A 19,105-nucleotide genomic window follows, 5' to 3' on the forward strand; every position below is an offset into this window, starting at 1 on the left:
TCACGATTCCCCACAAAGCCACGTATCTCTAGGGGAGGGGCGAGCGAGGAAGCCGCCTCCCCTGGGCCGGTCTTCAGGGCCGCGCAGAGGTAGGTGCAAGATCGTGATCTCCCCAACTAGCCCTGATCAGCGGGCGCCCGATGAGCTCCCTCTAAGTAGCCCAACATTAGGGAGCTGGAGGTCTGGCACTTCAGACCTCGGCTTCCGTGCTCCCTAATCACTAGGCGCCGGCTATTGATGCCGAGCTCTGGGATGACGTCATATCCCGGCACTCGGCATCAATTGCTGGCGCTTAGTGATGAGGGAGCAGTAAAGCAGAGGTCTGAAATGACAGACCTCACGCTCCCACGACTGGATGGAAGAAAGAAGATGAGAAAGGTAAGAGATGGGGAGAAAGGGGTGTGAGTGCAGTGTATGTGTGTGTATATATATATATATATATATATATATATATATATATATATATATATATATGTGTGTGTGTAAGGTCAGTGTATGTGTATGGTCAAGAGCAGTATAGGTATTTGTGTGTTTGTAAGATGGTGTGTATATATATGTGTGTATATAAATGTGTATGTATGGACAGGTGTATGTTAGTATGTGTAGATATATATATATATATATATATATATATATATATATATATATATATATATATATATATATATATATATATATATATATAATATGTGTGCGCGCAAGGGCAGTGTATGTGTATATGTGTGTGTTTTGTAAGCTGGTGTGTACGTGTATATATGTGTAAAGGAAGGGTTGTGTGAGGGCAGTGTATGTCTATACGTGTGTGTGGATAGGCATATGTTAGGGAGAGCTGACCCACCTAATCCAAGCAGGCTTTTTATACAACAACCAGCCAATCACCGGTAAGTATTATACGGCGAGTATAGCCCAAACTCTATATTTTAACTGGAAAAGTTGGGGGTCGTCTTATACGCTGGAAAATACGGTACTTGTATTAATGTGTAATAGGTGAAATATGGCATATTTTAGTTTCTGGAAGCATCTTGCATTGTAAATAGAAGCAGGATAATGATGTTAACGTGATTTTGTTTCTTTTATTGAATGTAGGGATGGACAGTACAGTACTGGGCACCAGTGTACAAGAAAGATATAGTGGAACTGGAGAGGGTTCAAAGACGGGCAACCAGAGTAATAAGGGGAATGGAAGGACTGCAGTACCCAGAAAGATTATCAGAATTAGGGTTATTTAGTTTGGAGAAAAGACGGCTTAGGGGGGACTTAATAACTATGTATAAATATATAAGGGGGCAGTACAGAGATCACTCCCAGGACCTATTTATACCCAGGACTGTATCTATAACAAGGGGACATCCTCTACGGCTGGAGGAAAGAAGGTTTCTACACCAGCACAGACGGGGGTTCTTTACAGTAAGAGCGGTGAGACTATGGAACTCTCTGCCAGAGGAAGTGGTAATGGTAAACTCAATAAAAGAGTTCAAAAGGAGCCTGGACGTGTTTCTTGAAAGCAATAATATCACAAGTTATGGATAGTAGATTAATAGGGACAGAACGTTGATCCAGGGATTTATTCTGATTGCCATATTTGGAGTCGGGAAGGAATTTTCCCCCTGGTATGGGGCAATTGGCATCTGCTTCATAAGGGTTTTTTTGCCTTCCTCTGGATCAACACGGTAGGGACACAATATGTATATAGGTTGAACTTGATGGACTTTGGTCTTTTTTTCAACCTTATGAACTATGTTACTATGTTACTATGTTACAGGCTAGGACTCCATCTATTTAACTGAATCTTTTATGATCCTCAACCAATCATAGACAGAATCAGGATTTTGGCTGTTGGGGTTTTAGAAGACCCCTTTTCTAAAACCATCTCTCTGAGCCATAGCTTAGCCTGTCTGATTAGTATTTGGACAAAATTATTTGGACAACAATTATTATTTTGTGTGTAATAGGTGAAATATGGCATATTTTAGTTTCTGGAAGGTTGGTACATTTAACTCTGTGGCCAGAATAGTTTTTAAAGCTGTGTCAAGATGGCAGTGAATAAACATATAGAATGTGTGTCATTTGCTTATGTTTTTGTTGTGTTCCAAGAAGCGATTATTCCTGATTCAAATATAGTCTGTCGCAATGGAATAGTTTACAGATCTTTAATGCAGGATCACCAGGTTTTTGGGCAAATGCTGAATTTAATGTGAAAGCCATATTGATTTTTCTGGTGACATATTTTGCATAACGTCTTCCCATCGTTTGTATTAATCATTGACCTTGATTTAAATATATATACTCAAAGTAAAAGTGATGAAAGCGTTGGTGAATTACAGGGTTAAAAATACCATCATTACGCGTTATATATATATATATAATTTTAATAAATAAGTGATAATGGACACATTACAGACAGAACTGTGACACCACTAATGAGCTTCCACCTATCGGAAAAAGTAAGATGAGGTTTAGGGCTCCCTGAACTATACTTGATTAATCATGAGACCAAACAGTACATTTTTTTTTTTATTGAAGTACCGAAAGGTTAATCTATCTTCACGTTTATAACTTTGTTTCTGTTACGCAAAATATGCTTTAAGGGGAAAAGGCTGCATATAACTAGAGAACCGATGTGTTTGTGCTTTCCAGACTTGTAAGTAAAGTTCATCAAATCACAGTCATAAGTAAATCACACTTAGTTTTAATAATGGCAAAAAAATGGCAGTACATCATTCTCTCTAGTGAATAGTTTTTAAATTACTCATTGAGGAAATAATTTGGGTTTCTATTAACTGCAAAGTTTTCTTATATCACCATTAAAATAAACATAAAAAAAACATTCTGATCTCTCTAGTAAAAGGAGAATGCATTTTATTATTTAACAAATACAGAGAAGGCGCTCAAAATTACCTGAGCAAAAAACCCTTTAGATTGAATCTATCTATATCCGTCCATCCTGCTGTTTAGGCAGGGATAGAAAAGCTACCATACTCGACTGTTATGTACACCAAAAACTCCTGCTTTGCAGAGAAAGCAGGTAACACAACGGGCATAGAAGCACGTAAGAAAAATATGCTACATATGAAATGAATGCGGAGTTCTGATTGTCCTTTGTGTGTTTCAGCAAATTAAAAGATAACAGGAAGTTGTGTCATGGACCAACAAATGCCAAATGATATTAAACAGTTGACAGCCCTCTGTCTTCTACATAGTGCAACAATTAACATATAACTATCAAAGTCCCAATATGGTTGCACACACCTCTGAACTGCCCTAAATGTGATTTTTGTTTTTCTTTCCTTCCTTAAATGTTAGTAGCAACATACATGTCAAGATTAGGCTGTGTTAAAAAAACATGCCACCCGCCAGCAGGTGGCATTATATGCTTAGTAATTTCCAAACCTATATAGCACTATTCTCACCCAATGGGTGGGCGAACCGGCACTACAACAACCCTAGAGTCAGGCTTTGTTTGAGTCTGGCCTTCCGAGAGCAAAACAATCTATAGCACTGTATCTATTTGCCTTTTAAAGTAGCTGAAGCACGTTATAGCCCTGGAAACCCTCAACTGGATAAAGATCACGCGTGTGTTGAAACATATACTTTGTTTATTGGATTGCATAGGTTTGTTAGAATGTACCTGTGGACAAAAAAATATTTGAATGTACTTGGAGGTACATTTGTCAGTAGTCTGCGTAATCACGTCTTAATCCCTGGAACCACTGAGTGGGATTAAGGGAATCCTAGCTGTCCTGTACATTTAATGCAAAACCGAAGGTGTCACTTGGCTTGCATTTTTTTGGCTGAAAAAAATATTACTATTGGGAGCTGTAGACATTTTCCAGGGGAAAACAGCCAAGATCCAAATAATAAATGGAGTGGGCATTTGTGTATGGAACCAGTTATCATGACTACGGGTTTATTTTGGCACAATTAGGTAATTTTGCATTACTGAATTCTGTAAACAAAAAATGCGTCAGAACTATGCTAGCGTTAAGTAAACATGGGAATGTACCAGAAGACAGATTGTTAGCGTCTCTTGAACACATTTACCATAAGTGTTCATGTAATAGACAAACATATCAAGCACGACCTCATTTGTGTTTGGTCCTCACGTTATTAGCATGCTTCTCCCAACTCCATTCTATATTTATAACAGTCCCCTAACAACACAATGGTCCTAATTCACTACAGCAGGAGTTGCAGTATAACTATGACTTCAACAGGTGAGGTGAATGTGAAGAAATCTGATTTACTTATGCAGAAGCTCAATGGGGTTGGTCTGTCATAATATATGTTGAGTCTGACCAGTTGAAACTCACCTGCAACCACCCGCTTTAGTGAATAAAACATATTAAGGGTTATTAATTAGGTCCCTCTCTGGTACAAAGTTTAAATAAATGGTTATGTCATTATAGCAACAAATGGAATGGTCCAAACAGCAGAAAAAAATCCATTTGTTTCTTAGGTCTGAGTTTGATAACCTCCCTGAGTGGAAGTAGCATAACGAGAGACACTCAATCAATATATTGTAGCATCCATGGTGTATATTATGCATTCTAAAGTGTTCTTTCATATGTAGGACTTCATTAAAATATGAGCCATTTCTTTATGGAGAACGCAGAAAGAGACAAACTGGAAGAAGTGCACGCTCCGTGTCTCTGGTTAACATGTCTTCTGCTGTTATTGGTCTATAGGGATTCCATGTGGCACTAGGCCCATGTAGAGTTATGGCATTATGTTTATCATAAGTACCCCACACTACTTGACTGTTATCAAGCACAGTGTGTGTGAAGAACTTCTGGTGGCAGCTCTGCTGGTTTCTTTGTGATTTCTTGAAATTCATCAGCGTTCCTTGATCAAACTATGTCATAAATCACATTAGATATCTCTGAGAGCCACGAAGTTGTGCACGGTGTCATTCATCTTGCTGTTAATCAAAATGATGGCACTGCATCCAGCGCTCAGCCTTACTCAAGGGATATCCTCGTTCAACTCTCAGCTGCTTGTTCACCCGCCAGTAGTTGTCTCCCTTGAAAAAATAAATCTTGCTGTTCTTCCATGTCAAGGCTGCGTCAACGTTGCCTGGGACACCCGTAAATAGGCTGGAGATTTTTTTCGAGGAGAGGATGCTCCAACCCAGCTCATCCCACTGCCAATAGCTATCACCCTTAATGGGAAAAAGAGAGTTTAGAGTACAAGTTAGGCTTAAAGTAGCCAACAGTCGAACAGCACATCGCTAGCCACAGAACAAAGATCTTGAAATATGTCTTCCTAAAATTGGCAATCACTCCTCAGTCAACTGTTCTCAAAACTCTAGCGTGTTGACTTGCTTACTTGTCACATATGGCGGCTGCTCTGACATATGACTGATTTTGCAGATAACATCCAAATTACTGATGCTGATTGATTTAACCCCCTAAGGACAATGGGCAGTCCCGAAACCCATTGAAAACAATGCATTTTGAGCCCGTACATGTACGGGCTTTGTCATTTAGGGGTTAAGGACACCGCGTCTTAGGTATGGCGGTGATTTTGTTGGGTTCCTCACTAGCTTGGATGGAGACTAAAAATGATGCCACCATTAATGTTTAAACCGAAATACAAAGAACTCCTGCCAGCAGAAGAGTCTTAGCATGCTTGTGGTTCTCGAGTAAGGGCATGTTTTAGGCTTACTGTATTTAAAACATGTACATGTGTTCACAGATATTTGTTACAATCAAAGTACAGGACAGAAGCCAGCTGGAACATTTTACATGTTCATTTAGAATCAAGGCCAGCACGGAATAACTAGGCAGCTCCCGGGGGCCAGCTGCAGGGACATGGAAAGCAGGCAACTATGGCAAATAAAATAAAAATAATGAAAGCAGTTGGAAAGGGGAACATAAAATTACTCTGTTTGCTGAAGACGCACCCTTATAAGAACCATGCAATTACACTTGAGCTGTTTTACGAGAAAGGACACTACCATCAGCAACGTTGGTTTTGTATATATTATACGTGTATATATCGTGCTGTTTATTATTGTTTTTATATAACGTATACTCATTTTTTTGCCTGTTAATGTACAACTAAACTATTATTTCGTGGCTTTGTTTCTTTAGCGATTAATGCGTTGGTTGGAGAATTTAGGCAGCACAATGTACTTCCATAGAGATATTTTAGATAAGACCCAGGCATATTATTGCTTATGGCAAGATCGGAAAAATTTCTTAGCATAAGTTAAGACAATGACATCTAATTAGCAGCATTTTTTTTTTTTCAGAAAACATCACTAAATAAATTTGAACTCTAGCTTTATCTAAAATAACACACTACAATTTAGATTGTGCTTTCTATTAAAAAGTGAACACATTTTCATGATACTCTCCATTTAAATGCTGGAAGTTAGCTGCATAAATGTGCTGTGAAAATCCATATTCATGTCTTGAAGAACAACTTCTAGATTTACCATTTTCATATCATGGTTTTGCTTGATTAATGTTTCTAACTAGTCCCAGTACATACACGATGTAAGCTGTAATTATAACATTGCTGTTTATACTTCACTGAGAGTGATTGCATATCCCAATAGTGTTTTTTATGGCAAGGGACCCAGCGCATGAATCATGCTAATTGCAGTGCCAAACACCGCCACCATTAACTGCAATTAATAAATGTCACTGGGGCCAATAACGTGTGTACATAAAACACCCAAGGAGGTGTTACTGCTGTGGACATATGAAGCTGCAAGTAGAACACGCAAATGGGAATCAGATAGGTGTCCCAGTCTTCAAATCAGCAGTTGCCCCCCAAACCCCCTTGGCAGACCACTAGTCAGCCTGCTTAGTCTTCATACAATGTAATCTTACCTTAAACAGGAATATCTTCTGGTTTCCATCCCAGTACAAAGCAGCATTCAGATTGGGGGGCACTCCAGTTAACAGTTTAGGGTACCCATAATTCAACCTAAAATCTGTGTACCTCCAGAGTTTATCTCCTAAAACAGAGGAAAGTGAACAGGTATGAGTAGAATGATAGGCCAAAACACATATTTCTCCACAATGCTGACTAGAACATTTATACTGCTGGCCTACAGAGAGTGAGATATATTACAGAGTGATTTATTCCCTTATGTGAGTTTATACATCCCACATACTCCAGGACAGCGCTTTCCATGTCGTGACATGGAAACATAGTGTATAAAGAAACATATTGCAAGGACAAACTGCGGATTAAGTAGCGCTATTAAAATAGTGAGAGAGTGAAAACTGGGAATAGCACCAACAAATGTTTTAAAGCAGATAGTTTCACCTTAGACATCTGTATAGATGTGGCTTCCAAGTAGATGGTTTAATAGTCATTAATAATTGGTTCTGTGATTTGTTTTCTAACCTTTGAAGAAATAAGTCCTTTTGGTACGTGGCGAATGTACTGCTGCATCCAGGTTTCCGGGAAGCCCTTTCCATAGGGACTGGATCTTGATGAGAGGGCCAATTCCATAATCAGTAACAGTCCACACATAATCCCCTTTAAAAGCATAGGTTTTTCCATAAGGACCTGTTTGTTGCGAGAGAAAAAAAAGTTGAGTATCTGTGAGTATCACATTTCCCTTGTTTCTGCTGGAGAAAGCATGTATTTCATTCAGAAGTATATTATGTGCAATAATACAATTATTGGCTGTGGACAGGTTATGTGCCAGTCCATGAAGATTTCAGTCTAACTACCTTCTGGTTTACTTGTCATTCTCACCACAGGGCACATGGCAGCCTCATCTACGCCACAAAGTTACCTTACCACCTTAAAATTTATTGTTTTATTTATAAAAGTTATATATCCCCAAAGCAACAAATAAAATATTAAAAGCAAATTTTAATAATTATTCTATCCAAGTAAACCAGTGACAGTGTCCGTCATAGAAAATATGTAAATATTTAAATATGTATTTAACTTATTGCTATAATGTTATTAGGCCCTTCTGGTAACATTAATTATTTCTACTCTCAGAATAGGATAATATCTGGTTTAGGTTTCAAATTTCTTTTTTATGATTCCATAAAGTTTAGGTATTATCTCCAATGTTATATTTGGGGTCAACCAGTTCTTCCTTGGTGTATTGTTTATTTCTTATATACTTTACAGGAGGAACAGAAAACTTTCGGCTAATAGTGGTAAATGAGGTAAACTAGATGGTTCAAAAGGTTCTCACCTGCCTCAAATACTATTTTTCTATTACAGATCAAATGCCTCTTTGTCTCTGCGCCTCTTATTAACTTTCAGTCAGAAAGCAAATCAATATACTCACAGCTGTGGGAATGCTTTAAATATTTACACTGACCTAGAATTATGGTATCAAGGCTGTCATTGCATGGGTCCGGCATTGGGCTAGTTGGAATAGGGACAGAGGGAGTGACTGGAACTTCCGTTGTTATAGTTTCTTCTTCCTCATCTTCTCTTTGTGCCTTTTTACCTGAAAAATATTACATATCTCATATAGAACAAAGCCGTTCATTTAATTTATATACATAGATATGGAAAGCCAATTTGAGAGGTTGACACATATGGCTAACAAAATTTAAAATGGCCATCATACCAACTTGTAACATAATTTTAATAGTTGTTTTATGACAGGTGAAACAACTTTAAAGCAGCGCTCATATGGATTTTAGGTATCAATGGCCAATACAACGAGTTAACATTGTGGTGTAGTGTAAGTTTTCCACAAATTTGTAGCTACTAAATTGTACTGGGTCCTGAGATTTCATCTAGTTTCTAGCAGGTATGAAAAACAATAGAAATATAAATATTATCTGGATCTTTCCCTGCTGCAGTTATCCTGTATTCTGCCATGAGGCAAATGTATATGTTTATATAATAAGTGAGATAGACAGTCTATGAGTTGCAATATGCTCAGTCTTTGATTTCATGCAACAATACACAAAACAACACAATACATTCCTATCACTATTAGAACTGTCTTTGAAAATTGGCAGGGTATTTATTACCATATAACGCCTGGATGCCCCTAATATCGTCATCGTGGAGGCGGAAGTTAGGTCTGTATCCAATATAGACAGGAGCCATCAGGGCATTACTGTAGCGAGAATGACCAAGACCCAAAGCATGTCCCAACTCATGGGCTGCAATGATGCGTAGGTTTACTCCCAGGTATGTGCCCTCTGTCCAGTACTCATCCTCATCGAAGTGCACTGTGCCCAACTCTGGGATGTCAGCATGTGCCAACACCTTCCCTGTGGAAAGCCAAGCAAGTCAATAAATGCATTGATTTATATTTTTCACGTATGTTTTAAATGTTATTTTGTTATGAGGTTTAGTTGCACTAAAAGAAGATAAATATACGGGCTTGTTTTCAGGATATGGAGCGTGACTGTCTCTCTGGCGAGGTGGCACCAGGTAGAGTGTGCTACTCAATGGCAACTGAAGAGCTACTCATTGGTAGCTCATCAGCTGCCTCTTGTCAGATAATGTCACTGTGGCTCTATAAAGAGACAGGTTCATATTTTCTGGTATGCGGGCCTATCGCATGTCTTTTAGTAGCTAGTATCCCACCAACTACTGTCTATTTCTCACCCATTCTGACCATAGCCCATGCGTATTTGAACATAACTTATCCACTTTCTCATCCTATTTCCACCTATCAGTGATTTGCCTACACAACCTTTTTTTTATTTTTTGTATGTGAGACAGGGGTAGCCATTATATTGCTGGGCAACTTGGCTAGACTTGCCCTGCAGATTGAATCCTGACAATATTTCTCTGGTGTCGGGGACATCAGTAGTGCTGGGTGTCTGTGATGTAGATGTTTGTTATTGATAATATTAGTAAGATGTGTTACCTAGAAAAATGATTAAAATAAAACGCACAGCAATGTACAATGGAAACAATGGAACTGTGACTACTAGTACACCATGTTTAGTAAACTCTGTCAACAAGTTCCACTACAGGGCTTGTTTTATGCACAGCTTACATGGAGGACATGTTAATGAACAACTACTACGCCAGTAACTGACTCATTTGAGCTAAGAATCTGACATCTCTGCAATGCTTTCAGTATTTCAGGATTGTTGTTACCATATAATGTATTATTTTGAAAAGACACATTTGGTTTCGTTCCAATGGCCAATAACAGAGAGAACAAACTTCCCGAAACATATTGTACAAACCGTTCACTCTTCTTGGACATCTTGTTATTCTATTACATCTTTAAAAACCCTCAACTACCCAGAGGAGTTGAAAATTATTTTTACAGTTAAAAATAGAAATAAAGAATGGGTTTGAGCGATCATTAGGATATAATGTTTACTTTTAATCTATGGCCTGTTGATCAGCACTTTGATGGAGCAGAGGTATACTCCAGCCAAAGATGTAGAGACACATGATATCCAAACGTAATACTTACCGGGTCCATCAAATGGTCGCGAGCAACTGATACCACGCTGATGAAATGAAATACGTATATCTGCCCTTCCGTATGTAATCTCTTTAAATGTCAACGGTGTGACGTCGCTCCAGTATTTGAAGGCTGATTGAATGGCAGTGCTTACTGCTGCAGGAGTCATGTCTGGAGTGTAATTGTATATCCGATAAGTCAAGTTCCTTTTTCTCCAGCGACCTGTCAATGTAAAGATGGATATTATCAGACTGCATTCAATGTACGGCAGGTTTCTCTAGAAGAAGGGGGTTATACCTGCCCATGTCCATGATTCCTCCACATTCCTCATAAATGTACACACAAAAAAAGTCAGCATGTGGATATTTTGCGTGGGGGTGGGGGGTGTTGGCTATCAAAAATAACAATAAAAGTTTTCTTAGGTGTGATTAGCAGCATATACAGAAAGCAGGGCTTTATTCTTTGTATGTAAAAAAAAATCTTGGAATGTATGATTTACCTAACAGCAAGTATTTTAGAGTCTTCTGGTTAAAGGGATCTTCTAGCCCACATCGAGGCTGTCTCATCTTCTCCAAGGTGCGTTCATCTAATATTCCTGTTGTAGGCAGTTGAAAAGATTGCTGGAAGACTCTGGAGAAAAAGAAAGTTTAGATTTTGAGGTCTTTGTAAATCCATTTTTCAAAAGACTTTTAAAATCATCTAAAATTATCCATTCATTTTCATAAAAAGACACGCATACGGTTTGCATATTTTACATGTATTGTAAAATAAAGGCATTATAACACTAGTTCATATAAATAACAAATCGGTTAATTCTACAAGAAAATAATTGCAATTTAGTCATTTTTATTGCTCTGGGAACTCCAGTTGGTTATTGCCATTCATTAATGTATACTTTGTGTGCTACGCTACAAAACACATGAGCATTTTGTATGTATGTATAAACTATTAATGGTCTCCTTACCTTATGGCTTCCCGCACTTCCTCCGGACTGAAATCCTCAGTGTCACTTTCCAAGGGCTTCTGTAAGTATCCATACTGCCGTAGATATTTCTAATACAGGACAGAAAAAAGATTGTTTGTGAATGTAGGGGACACAAATTAAAGGATGTGGGCAACAAAACATTCCTGGCCATGTACCCCACACGGCCGTATTTACAGAAATGTATAAATCTGATTATCTTTAATGGTTTAACGGAAAATCGGATTGTAAATCCATACCTGGAATATCTCTGAATTTCAATCTGGCTTTCAGGGACATCACACAGTCTGCAGCTGCCCCTTTGTATTCTAGTCCCAGTTAAATGTGTTCCACTTAGACAAAACATTATTTTCACTCTCTAGTATGCTAAGCAAATAAACATTAGAATGCCTTTTATTTTATTCTTGCATCTGAAAGTTTAATCGCATAAAAACACAAAAACACAGAAACGTTTACGAAGATTTTTCCATTTCTATGGCAACAACCTATCGGTTCTTGCATTTGTGTCACATGGCAATTATGTGTTCCAAGCAGAAAAAAACAACAAAGGAAGAGTTTTCTATGTTTAATGCATAATTGTTTCAATAAAGACTGTTACTCTAACCATTGTCATTTCATGCTGTTTGGCGAGTTCCCATATATGTGTCAATCCAAACACAATTCAATCCTTTTATCGGGTCTTTGTGTGAAGGTTATGCACAAATTCTAGATATTTGTTGCAACATATTCGAGATTTAACTTCCTCCCAGAATTGCATTCATGAGTAAATATTAAACATGATATAAATTGTAGCTCCCAACAGCTTTAGTAGCATTTTTAGTAAAATACATTTTCTGTTTGCGTGACGGTTCAAAAATAGAACCTATGAATTGGCTGTTGACTTCTATAGGAAGCTTCACAGTTCTATCAAGAACAAATATGTTTCCAAGTAACCGTTCGGTATATGCAACCAACACACTTACTCAAATACTTGTAATGAAGCTTACACTTATCCCTCTCTTTTAGTGTTGATTTTTAGGTTTCTCTAGTAACTACACGTGGATCAGAGCCTGAGCTGCAAGGAGCCAAGATTCCCCATAATGAGAAATCTCATGTTTATACATTGGCAAGAGATATGCCTGGGCTGTGTAGCCCCAAGCAAGACTTTTAATAACACGGACCCCTGAACAGGCTAGGGTGTTTCTCTTTAGTGCAGTGAAAGAAACGGTTGCTGACAAGTTATTATAAAGAAGTGGCAACGTGGGATGTTAAAGTCATTGTTCCTTTCTGGTATAGAAGCATCTGGTAAACCAATGAAAAAAAATAGTTTTTTTTTAAATGGGCTTGCCACATTGGCCATTTTAGAGTTTATTTACCGTAGACCAGGCTTGTGATATACTTGACTTGTAATATTTAAAATTCATTCACTTGCTCAATTAAAATAACAGTTAATAGAAAGCTGCATCATGCATGCACCTACACAGGTTCACCACACTGAGCATAGAGAGAGATCTCTTGAGACCATTGATATATTATTAGACTGTTGCACTCGTTCTCCACATAGCACGATCAAGTATTTAAATAGTGAATTAGGGAATGTTTCATTTTAATTGTCACAAAGGGATTTTTCTGCAGGGCCCATTAATGCATCTGTCGGCTGCTGTTTATATAAACATTTTATATTTGTAGTGTGAATGTGCAGAATGAACAAAAATAAATAAAGGAGAGTCTTTGCTGATCCATGACTTCAAGCAGTGGAATGATAATGGTTAAAATCATGCTATGTGTAGGAAAGCCAAGGACATCTGCAGAATATTTTCCATGTCAAACAATTAATAAATAAGATAAGACTGGGGCCAGTTTATCCACAGCACCCTAAACATAATTATTAAAGTGACCACCAGGCAATACACACATGACCTAGCAAGGTCACCATCAGCCCTGGGGATGTTGATTGTAGGGCAGTGTAGAGAGATGTACATACTGCAAGCAGACATGCCTTTTTAATTAAGTCGGAGAAAATACTAGCACTTGAAAAAAATCAGTTTAGATTAAAGAAGAAACAAGGCAATCAGTCCAGAAGCCAGTAGAAGGTTGGAAAAAATTGCCCTTAAGAGGACAAAAGTAAAGCTCTGAAAGTTGGAGCTGGAGGTTCTGTGGACTAAAAATCCCATCATGCACAAATAATAGTTCTGGGAGGCAGCTGAGACTAAGCAGAATGTCCCATGGGACCCAACAACTTTGCCTACAACCCTTTAAGTAAATGGAGGAATAGAGACATATGTACCCCTGTTAGGTTCCAGACCGATTTACAATCTACTTTTTCCTTTTACCAGTTTTTGAAGGGGAACTCATATCATACTTTTATAGCCCTCCGTTATGATCCTATGGTTGAAAGAAAATAAATTGCATAAATAATAACTTTATATTTTATTTCTATATTTCATCACCATGGTCCTCTGCTATTTGAGAAGCTAGTAATCACTTAAATGTTTCTGCCGAAAATGGATGATAAGGCAGCACCGACACTTTAAGGCCAGCGGATGCACATTATGTTTTAATACTCCGGTAGCATGCGGCTGCGCACTGCATAATCCAATCTGATGGGGTAGCCCTATACGTAAGAATGTGGCCCTATCGGCATTTGCCTGGTGTGCCAGATGCCCAGTTTTAGGTCTGTTCCTTACGTGAGCCATTCCTTTTTTCGAAAATAGCTAAATGCTACTATATTTGTGACAATATTATGGCTTCATGTGCATCTTCAGCTCAGGTTAGTATGTGTCCGAATTACCAGATATAGAACCCCAGGCACTCTCATTCCTTCGCAGACATGATTATGGATGCCTTACTTCCTGCGTTATAGGGGCTGTAATATAGTGCAAACAAATTTTACTGGTTTCCAAATACAATACCACACTTTACAAATACAATAAACTTTAAATGTGTTAAAAAAAACAATTACAAATATTTCAATCTTAATAAAAACACAATCGCATAAGAATAAAATACAAAGGAAACAGAGACCTAATTGGCACTAAAGGCCTGGTCATTGTCTCACTGAGCAGGCTGTGGAAAACCAGGCAACTATAACATGTGAAATAACAAACATCGTGTAAACTTGGCTATTTTAAAACAGATGACTCAATCGAGTGTATCCTAAAGTCCTGGTTTACAGGGATTTCCTTGACGAGAGCACTGAGATCCCTGGGTTGAAAAGCGGTGAGTCACCATGTACAATTCACTGGACGTGGCATCCCACCGCTTTAAAATGTTAAGACGACGGGTCATCTTTATTTAAGATTCCCTGGAATGTTTCTTGTTAAGGTTTCCTTTGTATAGTGCCTTCCTGGAAGTCATCTGTTTACCATGCTTTCATTTTATTGGTATTCTCACATTTATGCAGTTGGTATATTTATTTCAAAATATAACTTTGTGCTGTTTTGGGAACCCCGACATCCATGCCTATATTTAATTCATAGAATTTACCCAGCACCCAGATTGCACCCATGTGTATCTGTATCTCTCCCCTTTCTTATTATTTCTTCAACTTCTCTTTTTCTCCTCCCCATCTTTCCCTTTATATGTCCCTTTTCTCCCTACCTATCCAATTTTCTCTCCCTCTCTTTCTCTCTCTCTCTCTCTCTCTCTCTCTCTCTCTCTTTTCTCTTAATCCCTCTTTATTATCTTTCTCCCTGTTATCCCCTCTCTGTTTCTATCCTCCCTTTCATTATCTCTCCTCCTCTTTCTCTTTACATCACCCTTTTTTCCTCTATTGTTTGCCTTTTTATGTTTCTCTTTATTTCCCTTTCTCTTTGTCTCACTTTTCTCCCTATCTCTCCCGTTGCCAGATTTAGGATTAATATTAGCCCTGGTGCTTTGACGGCCATCAGCCAATAAAGTAAATATGTGCGATCACCTGCTTGATACAAGTATCTGGGCAGTGGCCACACATTGAAGGACAAAAATCTCCCATGTGAATGGCAGTAAAGGTACCACTGGTCCATTAGGCACATTGTACAAAGGTATACATTATACATGGGTATATATGGGTAAATGTTAACAGCGATATCTGTGCAGATTGAGAAAACTGGATAACTGCATAATTTGCATTTGCCAGAATAAAAACTAGATCCTATAGCTCATTAAACTCCTTTACTTGGTCCATAAGAACTTTTTTATGCCCACAATTCCCATAGTTGGCTATGTGGTAGTGCACAGATGGACGCTATTACACATAAGAAGAATATAAGATTTGCCATTTATCATGCAAACACATGAGACCATTTTGTAATATTTTTCTATCTATCTATCTATCTATCTATCTATCTATCTATCTATCTATCTATCTATCGGATTTTATGGGTCCCAAGAACAAACACATAAACCCACATAAAATCTTACATTCTAATCCATATATATATATATATATATATATATATATATATATATATATATATATATATATATATATACGACAGTATAATATAATTAACTTCTTCCAGTTATGCTTCGTTCACACACAAAAATACCTGTCGACCAAGAGACTTACCAGGGCCTCTACTTCAGCTTTAAAATCTATTAGTGTTGCATAAGATGACAGAGACAGTCCAACGAGCAATGGGAGAAGCAGCATCCTTTTGTTTTGCTCTTTTTTTATTTGAAGTTTGTCCTTGCAGCTGAGTTGAGCTACTGCCTGTTTTTGCTGTGGGCTTCCCCTCTCAGTTTTTAAGAGCTCAGAAGAATGACTCACAAACTGTGCTCTCGGTCCTTCCACCTATGCTGCCCCCCTGCATCTACCCTCTTGAGAAAGGACTATGGAATGCAACGTTAACCCAGTGCTGCCGACTCAGCATGAATAATTTTAAGCAATTTCAAAAAATATCAGATTGTAGTCATTTCAAAATGTTACCGTAATTTTTTTTGGTCATTCACTCTTCTGACGGTTTGTTTTAAATATACAACCAAATTAATCAGATACTTAGTCACTGCATGAAAGGACTCAAGATGCACTTATTCTGCTCATCAAGACAAGAGATAAATCGGCAAGTGTGCAATCACTATGTGGACCTTAACATTTCACAACAATATTTCACAACCAAATGTGAATAGACATCCTTAGGTAATGGTGCGCAAAGAGGCTAATTCAATCTGGATCCAATTAAATCGTCATAACACACTGACATTAATGCATTAAAAAAGAAGTGTATTCATTCAGAGGATTCTTCTTTCATGATTCTATGAAGCCTCATTTGGAAACATCTTAGTGAATAGGGTTCATGCAAACCTGTAGGAGCTTTAGAGTAGTGTTATTATAATCCCTGTGACCCAGTGCAGTCATAACACTTGTGATCCTGTTCATGTCCTGACATTGGAGGATTGGTAACTTTAGGCCCAAGGGCCAAGTCTAGTAAGGTGATCCAGAAAAGTGGCAGCTAAAACACACATGGGTCAGTAATCAATTAGAGGAATCTGATCCTTATTTGTATTCCATTGCCTCAGAAATTGTTTGTAACAGCTATTACATTGTTAAAGATTATTGTCAGAAATATAAAGTCCCTTACCTTTGCTGTTATAGCAGATTCATATATAATCAGCAAGGAGTAAATATGGACTCTGTGTATAAATGTCTTCAGTTTGTACTGAGAGATCAGTACAGTGAGAGCTCAATAAGACCACTGTTGAGACCAAGTGACTTAAAACCCAATACTGGTTCCCAACATTAGCATTATCTGTTTTTTCTTATGTCAAAGTAGCTCTACATCCCACCTGCAATCCCATTTCTTTGATTGGACTCCAGGTTTGCCAACTCATGACTCCAATTAGCTTTTGTTGAAGTGCTTAACCTAGGTGTCCACACTTTTTCCGGCCCACACTGTAAATATTAGAACAATGTATTCAATATGGACAAGATCAATACAATCATTTGTGTGTTAATAGTTAAAACAGGTTGTGTTTGTTCATTATTGTAACTTAGTGGAAGATCATACCATATTTTAAGACAAATTTACACATAAATGCTAGTAATTCCAAAGGGTTCACATTTTCTTACCACTGTATACTAAATTTATATGGGGCTGTTAAATGTTACTGCACTTATCCATCCAATAATATGCCCCTTCATGTGAAGTACAATACAAGTTAAATCTTGTATTGATGGGAGCAAAACTTAGTAGAACAACTACACATTTTGTTATATAGCCTATCAATAGAGAGTAGAAGGCTGACATTTTTCCAAGGAATGTCTGCATAGAGCCAATTAAATGGTGATCTTTTCAGTATGTTCAGCACCAAGACAACTGCATGTTTGTTGTTTTATTTTTCATTATCAAATCATGGGTGACACAGTCTCCTATCACTTCTGTATATAAGAAATCTGTTATGAGTCAAATTCTTCTTTTCCTGTCTCTCCTGATTTAAAAATAAAAGGGGCAAAAATAAATTGTAGGGTGTGGTACTGAATTTAGCAATTCTGATTTTTTATATATTAACCCTCCATATTGCCATTCTTGTATAGTTTGGAGGAAAAGGGATAAAGTTATATTAGCGCACGAGAAAATAATGTCTTTAGTTGAAGATAAAATACTTTATTGGACTGCCATTGAAAAAATATGTAAAATTATACAAGCTTTTTGGACCACAGAAGTCTTTTCTTCAGGTTGATAGTTTGGAAGGTGTGTAATATACATGTATGTAATATTTCTAGTGAAGATGCTATACATTGAGGTGTCTTCAGTGTCAGTTATGGCCCTGTGAATCAAAATACCTCCTTTCCTATTGTTCCCCTTTACTGAATCTGAATGTGCACACGTTTCATTGCCGTTATTACACTGAATATTTGATGTCTACAGGATCACTGGTTAGAAAATATTATTGGTATTTACTGTTAATAGCCCCCCCCCAACCTCTAATACATGTCAGGGGGGAAATGAAAACATCATATTATCATCATGGAAACCAGACACTTCTAGTGCGGTAGACATGGGATCTGGGAATTAATAAATAGGCCATTTTTTAAAAAAAAATGTCTGTATTTAGGCAGACATCTTAATGATGCTCTTAGTCACAATGTGGTGGAATTCTTGTCTGACATTGCTTACAGTGAAGGAGTTGTTACTTAAAGGTACACTTTAGTCACCATATGCATTTTAATATCTATAATGGCTGAGCGTTCCCCTTTATTATTGTTTTCCCTGTGTAAATGTGTTGAGGGATTCCACAGAATCTTCTCCAATAATCTGGCAAGTCCACCTCCAGCTCCAGTGTCTTCTTGGGTGTTTCCAGCAGGTAAGTATTTTTTCCAACAAATGTCAAAAATACATGTAAAATACTTTATACTTTTCAAAATAAATAATTGATTTAAGTGTAATATTAATTCACAGAAAGTTCTTACATTTTAACATTTTGATGACAAATCCCTCAAGGTCCAAGCAACAAAATGTTTCAAACACAAATGTTACAAACACAAATGGCTACTAAGTACTTTTTGGCAACATTCTTGGAAACAGCATCATATCTCAAAGCTATACTACTACCAGTAATATCACAAGGTTGCAGGTACTCTTCTTCAAAATAGTTTATGTAAGAAAAAAGGCAGTTCTAGTCAACACTAATTAAACATGAGTATGCTTTAATTACTGATTCTGAATATTCTCCTCTGACTTCCATGCTATATCTAGTGGTATATTTAAGAGGGGAGCTGACCCAGAGCAACCCTTAAGGCCTACCTGCCAATGCCTCTTCCTTGCAGGTTGTGTCTTAAGAGCTGG

At 37.6% G+C, this 19,105-nt stretch overlaps 1 protein-coding gene across 1 annotated transcript; it reads right to left on the reverse strand.

The window, feature by feature from the left end:
* Positions 1–4,309: 4,309 nt before the first annotated feature.
* Positions 4,310–16,120, reverse strand: MMP19 (matrix metallopeptidase 19). Its single transcript, XM_053457675.1, has 9 exons — positions 15,889–16,120; positions 11,343–11,431; positions 10,878–11,008; positions 10,388–10,600; positions 8,973–9,218; positions 8,306–8,437; positions 7,363–7,527; positions 6,840–6,967; positions 4,310–5,158 (listed from the first exon to the last, which is right to left on the reverse strand). The coding sequence occupies exons 1-9, from the start codon at positions 15,970–15,972 to the stop codon at positions 4,922–4,924; spliced, it is 1,425 nt and encodes a 474-aa protein (XP_053313650.1). The 5' UTR covers positions 15,973–16,120; the 3' UTR covers positions 4,310–4,921.
* Between the last annotated feature and the right edge of the window lie 2,985 nt (positions 16,121–19,105).

This window comes from Spea bombifrons, chromosome 2, assembly GCF_027358695.1.
Source record: "Spea bombifrons isolate aSpeBom1 chromosome 2, aSpeBom1.2.pri, whole genome shotgun sequence".
Taxonomy (NCBI): Eukaryota; Metazoa; Chordata; class Amphibia; order Anura; family Pelobatidae; genus Spea; species Spea bombifrons.

Excerpts from the sequence above, each read along its gene's own strand:
- MMP19 (XM_053457675.1), bottom strand. The coding sequence starts at position 15,972 with ATGCTGCTTCTCCCATTGCTCGTTGGACTGTCTCTGTCATCTTATGCA. Across the intron at positions 11,432-15,888 it reads AAGCTGAAGTAGAGGCCCTG|AAATATCTACGGCAGTATGG; the intron begins GTAAGTCTCTTG and ends GTCCTGTATTAG. Across the intron at positions 10,601-10,877 it reads TCTAAAATACTTGCTGTTAG|GTCGCTGGAGAAAAAGGAAC; the intron begins GTAAATCATACA and ends TTACATTGACAG.